Here is a 12,572-nt window from a genome sequence, read left to right on the forward strand (position 1 = left end):
TAAAAGTAAAAAAATTCAACCAAGCATTGTAAACAGGAGGAGTAATTATGACTTTTTTAAGATAGACAAATTCCTTATCATCTAATTAGTGACACACATGAATAGATTAATGAGATTCTTATTGTTTTTGTTTACTATTTTATAAAACCATAACCAAATAACCAAAAAACAAGTTTGGCAGAGTTAGTGAGATAAAATGACCTTGTTGAACTTGGCTCAGTTCGATTTTATAAAATGATTTCAGAAATGTAGGATAAGTAGGATAAGTGAGAGTAGATGTAGGATAAGTAGGATAAGCGAGAGTATGAAAGTGAAATACCATTTGTTTTAATTTCATTTTACTTACTTCATGATGATTCGGAAACGAAATGCAGTAGATCGCAATAAGCATTCCCAAATTACATGAGTTTAGCTCATCATATGATCATATGCTAGAATCAAATAGGCTTCTCATCTCACGCGAGCATCCAAAGTAGCAGAACAAAATCCGAATACAACAAACAAAAGCCCACACATTTCGGTAATAAATATCATGATTTCAATCTAACTCGTAAGCATAAAGCCATTTGAACTGCAGGAAGTGTAAATAAACCATGAGGTTGACAGCAACATCGCAAGGCAGGAAAATACACTCGTTCAGCATTTTATGATTCAGCAGAAACTTCTCTTCCATTAGTTTTGTCATTCATGGAATCCTTCTCAACATCACCCTCAAGTTGGCTCAGATTACCCTTTTCCTTGATAAGTTGGTTGTGGTGGTGTTTGCAGTAGAGGCGACCTTCATGTGCAATGTAGTTGGATGGGCTAATTGTACATCCTCCATGAATGCATTTGAAGCAGCTTTTGTGGTAAGGAGTTCCATTCACCGAAACCTTTTAACCGACAAATATTAATGGTCTCAAATCAATGATAGGTGTCAAGATCCTTTACAGCTCAGTATCTTTTTGAAATTTAGTATATGATGATTAAAAAAAACATTGAACGTGGAAACGAGTAGTGTCTGCTCTTAGTGTGTTGGATGTTTTTGAAATGTTGCAGTCTTTACCTTCTCAGTTGGATAGACAGTGTTCTTGCAGCCGAAACACTTGTCTCTGGTTCCAGCGAACATGGTCGAGACTTTAGTTGATATAGGTTTCTGTTCAAAACAAATCATGGTTATAGAACAAAAGAGGGGTTAAAGACTCAATCGAAAGACATAAGAAAGCATCTAAATGCCAGGAATATAGGGGAAATTTTTTTTTACCTCCCCATCAACAGGTTTCTCTGGTTTTACAATTTTTGGTGTCCCTGGAAAGGAAATTGAATGCAAGTAAATCAGTTGGAATTCGAAAAGAAAATGAATGGCTTTTGCAACACTGGCTTCATATTAGTTTTTCTTTATCTTTACCCTCAAAGCTTTTGTCAAGACTTCCAGTTCTTTTGAAGAGTTGATCAAAATGTGGCCTGCAGTAGAGTACACCTTCAAAGGAATTGTAGTTGCCAAGCTGCAAATAAGAGCTAAAACTTGATAAATTATCTTTTATTATCTCTAGCTGAGTGCATATTGCTGAAAAAGTTCAAGATTGCATTAAGAAGCTGATGCAGGACGTTATTACATTTCATGGGCTCCCAACCAATTTAAATTGGTTAGTTAGTATCATAAATTCGATCAATCAGGGTTGTTCTACGACTAGCTAGCTTCGTTTAACAGTAAATAGATCAGTGAGAATGTCATCAAAAGAAAGAGATGAAAAAAATCATGTCACTACGGAATATCAACACAATGTACTCTAAGGGAGCTCCTCCACCTGAAATGTTTGCTTCAGTGCCGGTATTATTGAAATTTGTATCTTATTGACTGATGTATTTAATGGCACTGTTAGTTTCTGGAGGGTTTCAGTTTCCAAAAGGAGATATCGTTCTGCTCATAATACTGAATTCGAAAATTAACTTGAGAATTCAATCATCCATGATACGTGACAAATCCAGGCACATGCTATTTGTGAAAGTTATATAGCTAAGACTAAGAGGACAAAATTTGAAAAAGGAAGCTATGCAATACTGGGAATACATGGAGCTCAATCAGTATTTACTAGAAAACGTCTAGGAATTCAACTTTAACATGTGCTAAAATATATGGATCTACCGAGTTTTTGATCTCTTGTTAAAACTCTTACATTTATAGAGAGCATACCTTGAGGGTTCCTCTGCAATGATGGCATCGGAAGCAAGCCTTGTGGTACACACGGTTATCAGCAGCTAACCTGTCCACAAGATAGACAGTCTTGTCACATGCCATACATTTCTGGGTTGTTCCTGCAAATGCCATGGCCTCAAAATTCTCAGCTTAGAAAATGCAACTGTAATCTCCTATGCTCCTATCGCCTCCCTTTGTTTGCTTTGTTTCTGTGGAGGACTAATGAGAGAAGTAATGAGGGGAAGATAAGGAAGAGAAATGATGGACAAATGTGTGCAGCAGGTTATTGCGGAGACCCAAGCAGAGTTGTACAATTGAAGTTAGTGGTAAATGGCAATCATTTTGTCCACCTTTGAAGCGCCTAACTAGGGTTGCAAATAAATATTTTATCTTCTATTTTTCCCCTGTAATCCCAACTTTTATAAATACCATACATATAAAAATAGGAAATTTTAGCTTTAGTTTGGTAAAGTGGTCGGATTTGCAGGAGAGACATTTACCTTGCTTTGGTGCAATGTCTTATCGAAAAGTTCCTTTACTGTTTGCTACAAACTGAAAACAATAGGAACTGGTATGGTTAGGCATGGCTGTAAGTGGGGTGTCATAAATTTGTTCGACGATATACCTGGCTGGCTACATAATGGAAAATGTTAAATGCAAATTCAACCAGGCACGTTGTACATGGATACCAAGTACCCCCCTGCTTCGATTACTTTTATTATTCGTTAGATGAATCAATAAATGTTATAGTTGGACATCTGCCCTGCTAATATTATCCTACAAAAATATCTCTGGTTTCGTACAAATATGGGCCACGGGATTAGGGCTAGTTCTATGGTTAAACTTTGAAAGAAAAAGGCGGGGAGCATGAGAGCTGTAGTCTTGGACTGATCCCGCAGGGAAGCTTAATTAGATTTCTGTCTAGGTTGATCAACTGTATATGCCACGTAAACTGAATTTCAAATTGATCACAGAATTCAGGACCTAATTTGCATGATTTTCCAGTGCTTTTGACATTTGACCAAACAGCGAAAAACAGAAGAGTGAGAATGGCTTTGCACTCTTGTTGAAACAAGATCCTCTAACTCGAAAAAGAATATGATGGGGAAATAGCATAGAAGGCAAAGGATGTCTTAATAAACGGTTCGATGTTCTCTTCAGATGTAAGCATTGAGGATGTTTGAGCTTACTGATAAGGTAAGATTAAAGAAAAGATCTTGTACAGTTTGTACAATTCTCTCCACCATAGTCGTGTATAGAGGTGGTTAAATCACAAATTTAGGTTGTTATGGGTTCATCCTTAGATTTCAACAATGTGCAAATACTGGAAAAGGCACTACAAACCCCACACGGGGACAACAAAAGAGTCTAAAATGATGGATGCACTCTCTTTATTGGGACTCTCTATGCTACTAAATGATGAGGAACATTGATCCACACATGCATTGATGACACCATTGCGTCTTCCCAAAATTCTGCTTCAAACTTGTAGTCCTACCAAGCCGAAACGAGAGAAGCCTGAACTGTACAGCCAGGCCGGTAAAGTGGGCTAAAGACCTAAACTGTGGCCCAGTTTTCTATTTGGAATAGACCTGTTTCTCCTTTTCTTTTTGAGAATTTTAGAATACTATTTGGAAGAGACCTGTCTCCTTTTCTTTTTGAGAATTTTAGAATAGACGCCTTGGGTGTGCCCTCATGATTCATGAATTATGATGGTCCAGCTAAGCTTGGTCCTCCCGAAATAATTCCCTTGTGAAATACTTGTCAAATATTTTTGTTTTCTTCTGCACAGATGGAAAGAAAAAAACAACAAAGCTAGCCTCTTAAGAGTAGCAAACACTAGTAGCATCCCCTTGAATAATCTGCAGCACTTGCATCAGTCTATAAAAAGCAAGGATTTGTGCCAGCAGATATGCCAAGGATTAGCATGTCATGTTTAAATCATATTTCCCCAAGCTAGAACCGTGTGCCCTAAATAATCAGGAGGATCACTTTGATCTAAAATTGAAGTTTAAACCTGGTCCAAGTTGGTTTGGGGACCACATGCAGCATGCCTTTTAAAAATTTTACTACCCGTAGTTGTAATTACTAATTTGTAAACAAGCTACCCCGGATTCATTGAATCATAGTCATCGGGAAAATACAGATACAGTGAAAAACACACAATTATCAACGATCATATATATGGTTCCGCGTAGCCCTATCCATTTTGCATCGTAGAAAACGTGTTTGTAAATATTGTTCGGTTAGAGATCGTAGCAGAGCGTTTGGTCTTTTCGAATGCTTCTCGTTTTTTGTGTGAGAGGCCCCGGGTCCGATTTTCGGAATGCTCCTACTTGTATTACGGAATGGTGGTGTCTGGCCCACCAGAACCGGGAAAAACCACCTACTGCAATGCAACATCCAATTCATAAGCCTAATCGCAAGGTGATTTACAAGTTCAACGAAAATGTTGCTAATAGTAATTTCTTCATGTTAATGGCTTCATACAGGAACGTTACAGTTGTCAATTTGGATCCTGCAAACGATGCATTGCCGTAAGCTTTCTTTCTTTCAAAACCCATTTGGCAATATTTGTTTGGTCATTGCGAAAGATAGTCATTTACAAGCATGTAGGTATGATCTAGCTATTAAAATTGAAGATCTTATCAAACTAATTGATGAAATGAACGAGCATTCCCTTGGTCCCATTGGAGGTCAGCCTGCCTGCTATTTCATACCACTCTCTATCGTTGCTCTCTGCTATTACCTAGCTGCTTAATGCAAAAAAATTATCTGGTGTTTCTTCAGGTCTTGTTTATTGCACGGATTATTTGGAGAAGAATATTGGCTGGTTGCTATCTAATTTGGAACCTCTATTGAAAGGTCGCACTGTGTTGTTCTGTTTTGAAGTTTTAAAACCCACTAGTTATACTGGAATTATAATTCTCAAACACTCTGACTATCTTGCAGATCACTACCTTCTTGTCGAGTTTCCTGATCAGGTGGAATTATCTTTTCTCCATTCAAATGTCAAGAATGTTATCATGAAACTCATTAAGAAGTTGAATCTTAGGGTATGCTTTGCTTCCTTAAGGCTTCTATATGATTTTAACCTGTTAATTACTATGTGATCTTGATATTATGATTGAATTTCTCAATTTATGCAGTTGACTGCCTTGCACTTAGTTGATGCCCATCTTTGCAGTGATCCTGGAAAATATGTCAGTGCATTGCTTTTGTCAGTATCCACAGTGCTTCATCTAGAACTCCCACGCATCAATGTCTTGTCTAAGATCGATCTAATTGAGAGCTATGGCAAAGCTAGGGTTGGTTCCTTTCCATCAATGTTTTGAGGATTATGTTACCATGACGAAATATTTTAAGTACTTATCATAAATGTCTTTCGATGTGTGCAGCTTTTAACCTTGATTTCTATACAGACGCGCAATATTGTCATATTTGCAGCACCATCTCGATCAGGATCCTCGTGCTGCTAAGCACTGGTCTTTATTCATAGAATCCAAACCTGAATTCTTCAAACCAATCTTTGTTCTATACTCCATGCGTGGTATGTTGAATGCTTGAGTTTTACCTTTATCAATTCTACCCTTTCGCTCTTTTACCCATGTACAACATTGTGGGAAATAGGATGTGATTCTGTTGATGACATTAATTTCAAATATAAGATAATACCCATCGCAAAGTTTGATTCAACAACTGGTCATATGGTAAAAGATGTAAAACGGTGCTTTGCAGAAACGATGGTTCTTTTGTGAGATCATGATCAGTCTATGTAGGGTTGTTTGAAGGTCCATAATTAAAGTGATGTACCATTGACTGGAGAATGATATTAGTTCTGGTAAACATATTGGTGTAAATACCCATTCAGTTGTTGAATATTTTTTATTCGAAAGCTGTTAAAACTTTTTTCTGCAGAAAGCTTGCAAAGGAGACATAGTAAAAGACTTCAGTGTTGTCGTTCTTACAACTTTAGACATTCAGGCTTGTGAATTTCTTCCCGCTTCTTTCTCAAAAGTTTGTATAAAATGTTTATGGATTTGTTTTTAGTTAGACATTCCTTTTACGGACAAAGATAGTGCAGGGATTCTTGTGAAGTTGATAGGCAAGGCCAATGGTTACTTCTTTGCTGGCATCGAAGACAGTGCTTGCATTCAGCAAGATTGCAGTTCGCTCTGTTGGTCGGGATTACTACCGTTATCCTTACTGTTGTTAATGTTTATTGTGTTTCGATGCAGTCAGGTGACTTTAAGGTATTATTCTTGTTTAATTGTTCTCTTCACTAAGCATGAGTGATCCTACCTTGTTTCTACTTACTGAAGCTCATGCACTTGTGAGCTCAAGTAGATGTCATGCATGTTCATTATGTATATAATTGTGCTTATCTATTTTAATAGTTCTTAGGAAATTTTCATATTTTGTCAGAAACTAAGATCCGGCTGTCTCAATAATAGATTAGTTTTCATTATGGCCTCAGTAATTGGTAAGTTATTGACATAGAATTAGCTTTTTCCTTGACCAAGCAGTCCACAGCAGCAGTGCAAGAGAAGTACATGCATGAAGGGTGATGAAAAATTTGATTATGCTGACTGGAAACCTTGTCTGTTGAGACAATTCTGTAGTTTACTGGTAGATGATACATAGAACACAGATCGAGGAAGTTCGCATCGTCCTCCCTCCACTTGTATTCATGTATGATGTATATAATGAAAGACTGGAAGCTGAGCTTTTCTCAGTGATTATGGATTGAGGCTCACCCCTGCACGAGGAATTTAGCCCACAACCTCCCCTTCCCTTTGAAGGAGTAATTTGCTACCAGGGGAGCCCCGTTGGTCGACCTATTCAATGTTGATATGAAAAATTGCTATATTTCCATAGATGAACAGCATCTTGGCATTGCGAAATGATCTGCATAAGGGGCAGTCGCCCTTAGCAACTGCCCTGACACTCGCTCTCCGATGAAACCACGTGAACTTAAAAGCATAATTAAGCAACCGGTAATCTTTCTTCTTCTTTTTCCTCTCGTTTTCTCATCCCTCTCAACCTCACTTGCAACTTTCCTGTTCTTTCGCAAGAAGAATCGCGGTGGATTTGTTTTACAAAGCTTGATGACAAAGGCGTAGGCAGACCTGATCACACTGTAGGGGCGGCTCAAATTGTTAGCATCAACTTTCAATAACCTCCGGCACACACTCCATCAAATTAATTAATGAATTCTCATGGTTCCAGAAATTAATATTTTCATTTATTTCATGATCTTTTAGAATTGAATATCTAATTCTTACAGTTTACATACAATTTAATATTTTCATTTATTTCATGATCTTTTCCATTTTATTTTTTAAAAATAAAAATAAAAAGAAAAGATGGCAATATAGAAAGACTCATAAGAAAATAGAACATTTATTCAAAACTAAATATGATAAATCAAGCTTGGTCAACGCTGGTCAAGTAACTGTTTAGTTATTTTTTTATATTATAGGGATTAGTCGATTTATTTTGATAGACTAGAGGGAGCTCACTTAAAATGTAGGCATCGTTGTAACCAAACAGATCAAGGCATTAAAAAAGAGCGGCAGAGAAAAGAAAACTCTATGTATCCGTGATGAACACGAGTAAAATCACCTACCACCAATCCTTTGACAAAACATATCTATGTTACTTGTTTGGAAACACATTTAAAACAGCATTTTTTAAAAATTTAAATTTTATTTTAATTAAAATTATTTTATATATATTTTTAAGATTATTTTAATATACGACGTGTTAAAAAATTAATATATTTTAATAAAAAAAATTTATAAAATAATTCCTCCTAGACATGTCTAAAACACCAACATAACTCTTATCTATCCAAGTTGGGTCGAGCATTAAATTGTTAAATATCAATTTATAATTATAAAAAAATATAAATAAATTTTAAAAAATATAATTTAATTGGTCAAATCTTAAATTTACTCTCTGGATATCACTAGTTCGAGTCCTACAAATCTTAAAATTATTAAAAACTTATATAATTGTTAATTTTAAACTCTATAAAATTAATCAAGATGCGTATAAACTACCTCAAATACTTATATTAAAAATTAAAAAAATATATAAATAACATGATACCTATTTTTTATTTTATACTTTTATATATTCAACTCATTTTATTGGTTTTTAGTGCTGAATTCTTATTACTTATTACTTGTAAAGTAATTTTCTTATAACTTCACGTATCTGATTTTTATATGTTTGTATAATATATAATATTTCTGTATGTTTATACGGACTATTTAAGCAAACCAATCTTGTTCCTGAAGTAGCTATCAAAATCAGTTGATGGTGCTCATGAAGAACTAGCAAGGAAAAATATACGAAGAGATTCTTTTTTTTTTTTTTTTTCAAACTTGCAGAAAAGTGTACATATAGAGAATACTAGATATTCTTATTATTATTAGTTAGCCATAAATTTATTTAAATTCTATAATACAAAGGTCAATCGAATCAAATTAGGAACAATATATTAACTAAATGATTATGCATGTGAACATTTTTCTACAAAGGTCAATGCAGTCTGCATTGCTGTTACCATCTAGAAGAGATCATTTCTATTTAGTTTGGTACAGATCAGGCAATACATCATATCTGGAAGAAGAAGTCTCTGCCTTGTAATACAAGCAAAGGAGGCAATGTGAAATCTGTATTTTTGGGAAATGAATCAAAACATCCCTGAATCTAGATTCCCAAGTACAAGGCTGTCATTGAAATTAAAAAAAAAAACACAAAAAAAAACATTATTCATGTGAATAATGTTTTGTGAGAAGGGGTACCCTCTCCCCCTTTTTTTTTTTTTTTTCTAAATGTTGATTGTTAATTTGTGACCTCTAAATCTTGTGGATTTGTTTTCCTAGAAACTTGTTACTTCACGACACCTGGACCCCGTCTAGAGAGAGAGAGTGACTGTCTGTGCAGGAATTTTCCTATGGCTTGAGATTTTTAAGGCATTAGGAGTATAGTTTTCAAACAGTACCTGATGAGTTGAAATTGAATTTAGTTGATTTAGTGCTAGAATTAAATTGGGTTAAAAAAAGAGTAAAATTCAGGGTGATTCAGCTGATTTGATAAAATCTAGTTAAAAATTTAGTTACAACTTATTAATTTTTTTTACTAAAATAATATTATTTTGATATAAAAATAAGATGTTTTTTATATAATATTTTATCTGGTTGGCTTCCCAGATTATTTCTAAGTTTTTTTTCATAATAAAACAGTGTTTATAATGAAATGACAATAAATCTTTAATGAAGATTTTTTCTGTTATGTGTATAATATTAATAACTTATTTTTTATAATTAATCATTGTTTATTTTTTCATGTAATTGACATCCTTTCAATTTATATTATTAAATTAACTAAATTTATTGAATCAAATTAAAAATCAAATTTTGAAGGCATTAAATTTATTGAATGAAATTAAACTGGCTCAAGATGTTTCTTGTTTTTTAAAAAACAAAAAAAAATTGAACATTTGTTTTATATATTAAAAAAAAAATTGAAGGCAGCGGAACACATGCCACCTTTCTAGAAGTTGACTGATTAACTTGCCTCCATCCAGCATTACGAGCCTAGCTAGCTGCATATTGTTCACGAGGATCATGTATGATCTTCGTTACTTCTACGGCATCCCAACGCAGCAAAGATTATATGAGAGTGATTAAAACAAATATTTTTTTTAACTAAAAAGTTTCAGTGCCTTTCCTTAGAACTTCTGCAACCTGATCATGTCCTTGAAGGCAACTTTTTATCAGATCGATTCTTTTTTTAATTTCTTTTCGTTTTAGTGGGAAACCTGAGATCAGACATAATTCTCTATCTTAATCAACATTAAGAGGGTGATTAAAATCACACTAAATGAGATTTCAACCAAATTACTTGGAGCATACCCCAGGAGGCCGGGCTTGAATAATCCCATAAAATAAATCTTGCTATAAGAATTAATCCATTTATACATTCTGTTTGGTACCAGAATAGTAGTTATTTTTTAAAATATTCTTTTTATTTAAAAATTTATTAAAATATATTTTTAATTTTTTTAAATTTATTTTTGATATTAATACAATATAAAAACATTTAATTTTTTTAAACATAAAAACAACAAGCCTCACTTCTTTACCATTATCTCCTGGTTGCTTTTGTTTATCAAGGGCTGCTTACATTCTCATGTACTTATCACTAACACGGACTTATAAGTTTGAAAATTTCAAAGATTATTTATTTATAAACCGTACACACAGATGAAGAAGCTAAGTCCACCTCGGTGATTATAATAATATTGACATTTATGATATCTACAGCAGCACAATAATTCTTACTTGACATGTTGTGCAAACCATATGCTTGTTTCTCAAGAAATTCATCTTAATTTGTTAGTTTTCAGACATGTCATAATGAGATGGGGGATCTGACCTTGAAATTCTCTAGCGAATTTCCAAATTAAGTTTTATAAAAATGATATTAGCATGTTTATTTTTCCTTTTTAAAAATATTATAAAAAAATTGAAATTTTTTTATTTTTTTTCAAATTAATATTTTTTTATTTTTAGATTATTTTTAAATGAAAAATACATTAAAAAACAATTCCTATTACCATTCAACACGGCTCATTAATTAGCAGCTACATGCAGATTGACTTTCATCTCAGATCTTCTGATCATTAAAATTTGTATAATTAAACCTGTTCGTGTAAGATAATCAGCTGGCCAGAACCCGTGAGGTGTTCGGATGGTTAAAACTACAGAAAAGTTGATTGAAACTTCTCTCTAGCCCACATGGAGCTTCAACATGTCGTGAAAGAAACACTTCAAGATGATGATGCTAGCAACAATGACTGTAACACAGCAGTTGTGAAGATTTTAAAGTTGTAAAATGTATAATAGTCAGACTGAGATAAGCAATTGTGGATAAAGCCTAAGCCAGCTCCACGACAGGGTTGATTTTTTTTTCACTGCGAATAATTCCATCTGTGTCAATTAATTTGATTTTTTTTTCTATGCTGATTTCGGAAGGAGTTCATTGTAAGCACCACCGTTACCGCCCAGTCAAACGACACGAAATGAAATTAACAAGGAAACTTCCATGGTTTTTGTTTTCGTCAAACCTTTTTATTTGACTAATGGCTGGCTATCAGCTTGGATCCGGTCCTCTCTTTAGAATCCCTTCATATATATATATATATAGACACTTCGTGTCCTGTAATCCACATAAAGTATAGTCAATCCAAGACTTACCTCTCAATCTAAAACTCACCGGAGCAAGACTCGTAATTTATGATCAGATGTTGAATTCATTCATCTGTGGCAATTTTCAGAATCAAGAGCTAGAGGATGAACCATGGAACAGCCCTTCTTCTACACCAAAGAGATCCAGCCCTTCTGCAACACCAAAAAGATCGAGCCCTTCTGCAACGCCGCCAAGAAAATCAAGAAAGAGCAGCAAGAATAACAAGAACCCATATTCGTCCCGTGGCCTTGACAAGTTCTCTGCACTTCTCGCGGAACTCGAAGAGAAAAGGCAGAAGATATACACTAAGATTGGGCCTGAAGATGTATCTGTGGTTCGTTTCGTCTATTCAAGTTCAAATGATTGTATTCCTGTTATAGTGAAGGTTAAAGATCAAAAGCAAGACAAACCCAGGGCTAGTAGAGTTGATGATGTCAAAGATAAGCCCATCAATCATAACAGTACTGAAGTTGTGGATAAGTTGCCAGCACAGGCACCCGCTGAGACGAAACAAGCCGAGCAACCAAGATTGGAAACTGACAAAAAGACTGAGAAGAAATGTTTTACATGGAGCATCAAGTTGAATAGATGGAGAAGACCCTATTATTATATGCCAGTTGCTATAGTCTTGATCTTGTTATTGTTGGTTTTCTTTGGGCGATCAGTTGCTATATTATGGACCTCTCTGGGATGGTATATAGTCCCTACATTGAGTACAAAAAAGCCATCAAAGAAGAAAGAAGGTGTTGGAAGATTAAGCGAGCCCAAGATTAATCATGGGGTATCTTCTCCAAAGAGAAAGAGTACTGGCGCTATCACAGATAGATTGCCTCAACGACATGAGCAACGAAAAAGCTTCTGAAGGTGGTTTCGGTTCAATTAGTTCGTTTTTTTTTTTCTTTGCCTTTTGGGGTTAAGATTTTGCTTCTTTCTTTGGGTTCCAATGTTGGATGTGTTTGGAAATTCAAACCATACCTGGAATTTTCACAATTGTAAATTAATTACACCAGTATTAGGAATTAAGTTGATTATTTAATTAATTATTGCTTAAAATTGTTATTTTTTTTTTAGTTTTTTAAATTCCAGATACCATACTTTCATACACAATCATCAGCACTACAAATCCAAAACA

At 34.5% G+C, this 12,572-nt stretch overlaps 3 protein-coding genes across 5 annotated transcripts; 2 read left to right on the forward strand and 1 right to left on the reverse strand.

The window, feature by feature from the left end:
• Window positions 1-390: 390 nt before the first annotated feature.
• LOC105120553 (LIM domain-containing protein WLIM1-like) lies at window positions 391-2,492 on the reverse strand. The gene is made up of 5 exons (XM_011018806.1): window positions 2,174-2,492; window positions 1,388-1,484; window positions 1,244-1,287; window positions 1,046-1,135; window positions 391-872 (listed from the first exon to the last, which is right to left on the reverse strand). Exons 1-5 carry the CDS (start codon window positions 2,306-2,308, stop codon window positions 645-647), a joined length of 594 nt encoding a protein of 197 aa, XP_011017108.1. The 5' UTR covers window positions 2,309-2,492; the 3' UTR covers window positions 391-644.
• Window positions 2,493-4,350: 1,858 nt separating this feature from the next.
• LOC105120554 (GPN-loop GTPase 2-like) lies at window positions 4,351-6,952 on the forward strand. Of its 3 annotated transcripts, none has more exons than XR_841355.1 (7): window positions 4,351-4,713; window positions 4,793-4,872; window positions 4,967-5,041; window positions 5,129-5,232; window positions 5,326-5,484; window positions 5,575-6,429; window positions 6,703-6,952. XR_841355.1 is itself a non-coding variant. In XM_011018807.1 (6 exons), exons 1-6 carry the CDS (start codon window positions 4,457-4,459, stop codon window positions 5,653-5,655), a joined length of 756 nt encoding a protein of 251 aa, XP_011017109.1. In that variant the 5' UTR covers window positions 4,351-4,456; the 3' UTR covers window positions 5,656-6,610. The 3 variants fall into 3 exon arrangements, 1 of the variants encoding a protein (XP_011017109.1); XR_841356.1 differs by having other exon boundaries at window positions 5,575-6,418; XM_011018807.1 differs by lacking the exon at window positions 6,703-6,952 and having other exon boundaries at window positions 5,575-6,610.
• Window positions 6,953-11,391: 4,439 nt separating this feature from the next.
• Window positions 11,392-12,453, forward strand: LOC105120555 (uncharacterized). Its single transcript, XM_011018808.1, has one exon. The coding sequence runs from the start codon at window positions 11,496-11,498 to the stop codon at window positions 12,300-12,302; it is 807 nt and encodes a 268-aa protein (XP_011017110.1). The 5' UTR covers window positions 11,392-11,495; the 3' UTR covers window positions 12,303-12,453.
• Window positions 12,454-12,572: the final 119 nt, after the last annotated feature.

This window comes from Populus euphratica, unplaced genomic scaffold, assembly GCF_000495115.2.
Source record: "Populus euphratica unplaced genomic scaffold, PopEup_1.0 scaffold6.1, whole genome shotgun sequence".
Lineage (NCBI taxonomy): Eukaryota > Viridiplantae > Streptophyta > Magnoliopsida > Malpighiales > Salicaceae > Populus > Populus euphratica.

Bases quoted from the DNA above. Each gene is read 5' to 3' on its own strand.
- LOC105120553 (XM_011018806.1), bottom strand. From the start codon at position 2,308: ATGGCATTTGCAGGAACAACCCAGAAATGTATGGCATGTGACAAGACT. The intron at 1,136-1,243 runs GTAAAAAAAAAT...TGTTTTGAACAG, and splicing joins AGAAACCTGTTGATGGGGAG to AAACCTATATCAACTAAAGT. The intron at 873-1,045 runs GTAAAGACTGCA...GTCGGTTAAAAG, and splicing joins CTGTCTATCCAACTGAGAAG to GTTTCGGTGAATGGAACTCC.
- LOC105120554 (XM_011018807.1), top strand. From the start codon at position 4,457: ATGCTTCTCGTTTTTTGTGTGAGAGGCCCCGGGTCCGATTTTCGGAAT. The intron at 4,714-4,792 runs GTAAGCTTTCTT...ACAAGCATGTAG, and splicing joins CCTGCAAACGATGCATTGCC to GTATGATCTAGCTATTAAAA. The intron at 5,042-5,128 runs GTCGCACTGTGT...ACTATCTTGCAG, and splicing joins TTTGGAACCTCTATTGAAAG to ATCACTACCTTCTTGTCGAG.
- LOC105120555 (XM_011018808.1), top strand. From the start codon at position 11,496: ATGTTGAATTCATTCATCTGTGGCAATTTTCAGAATCAAGAGCTAGAG.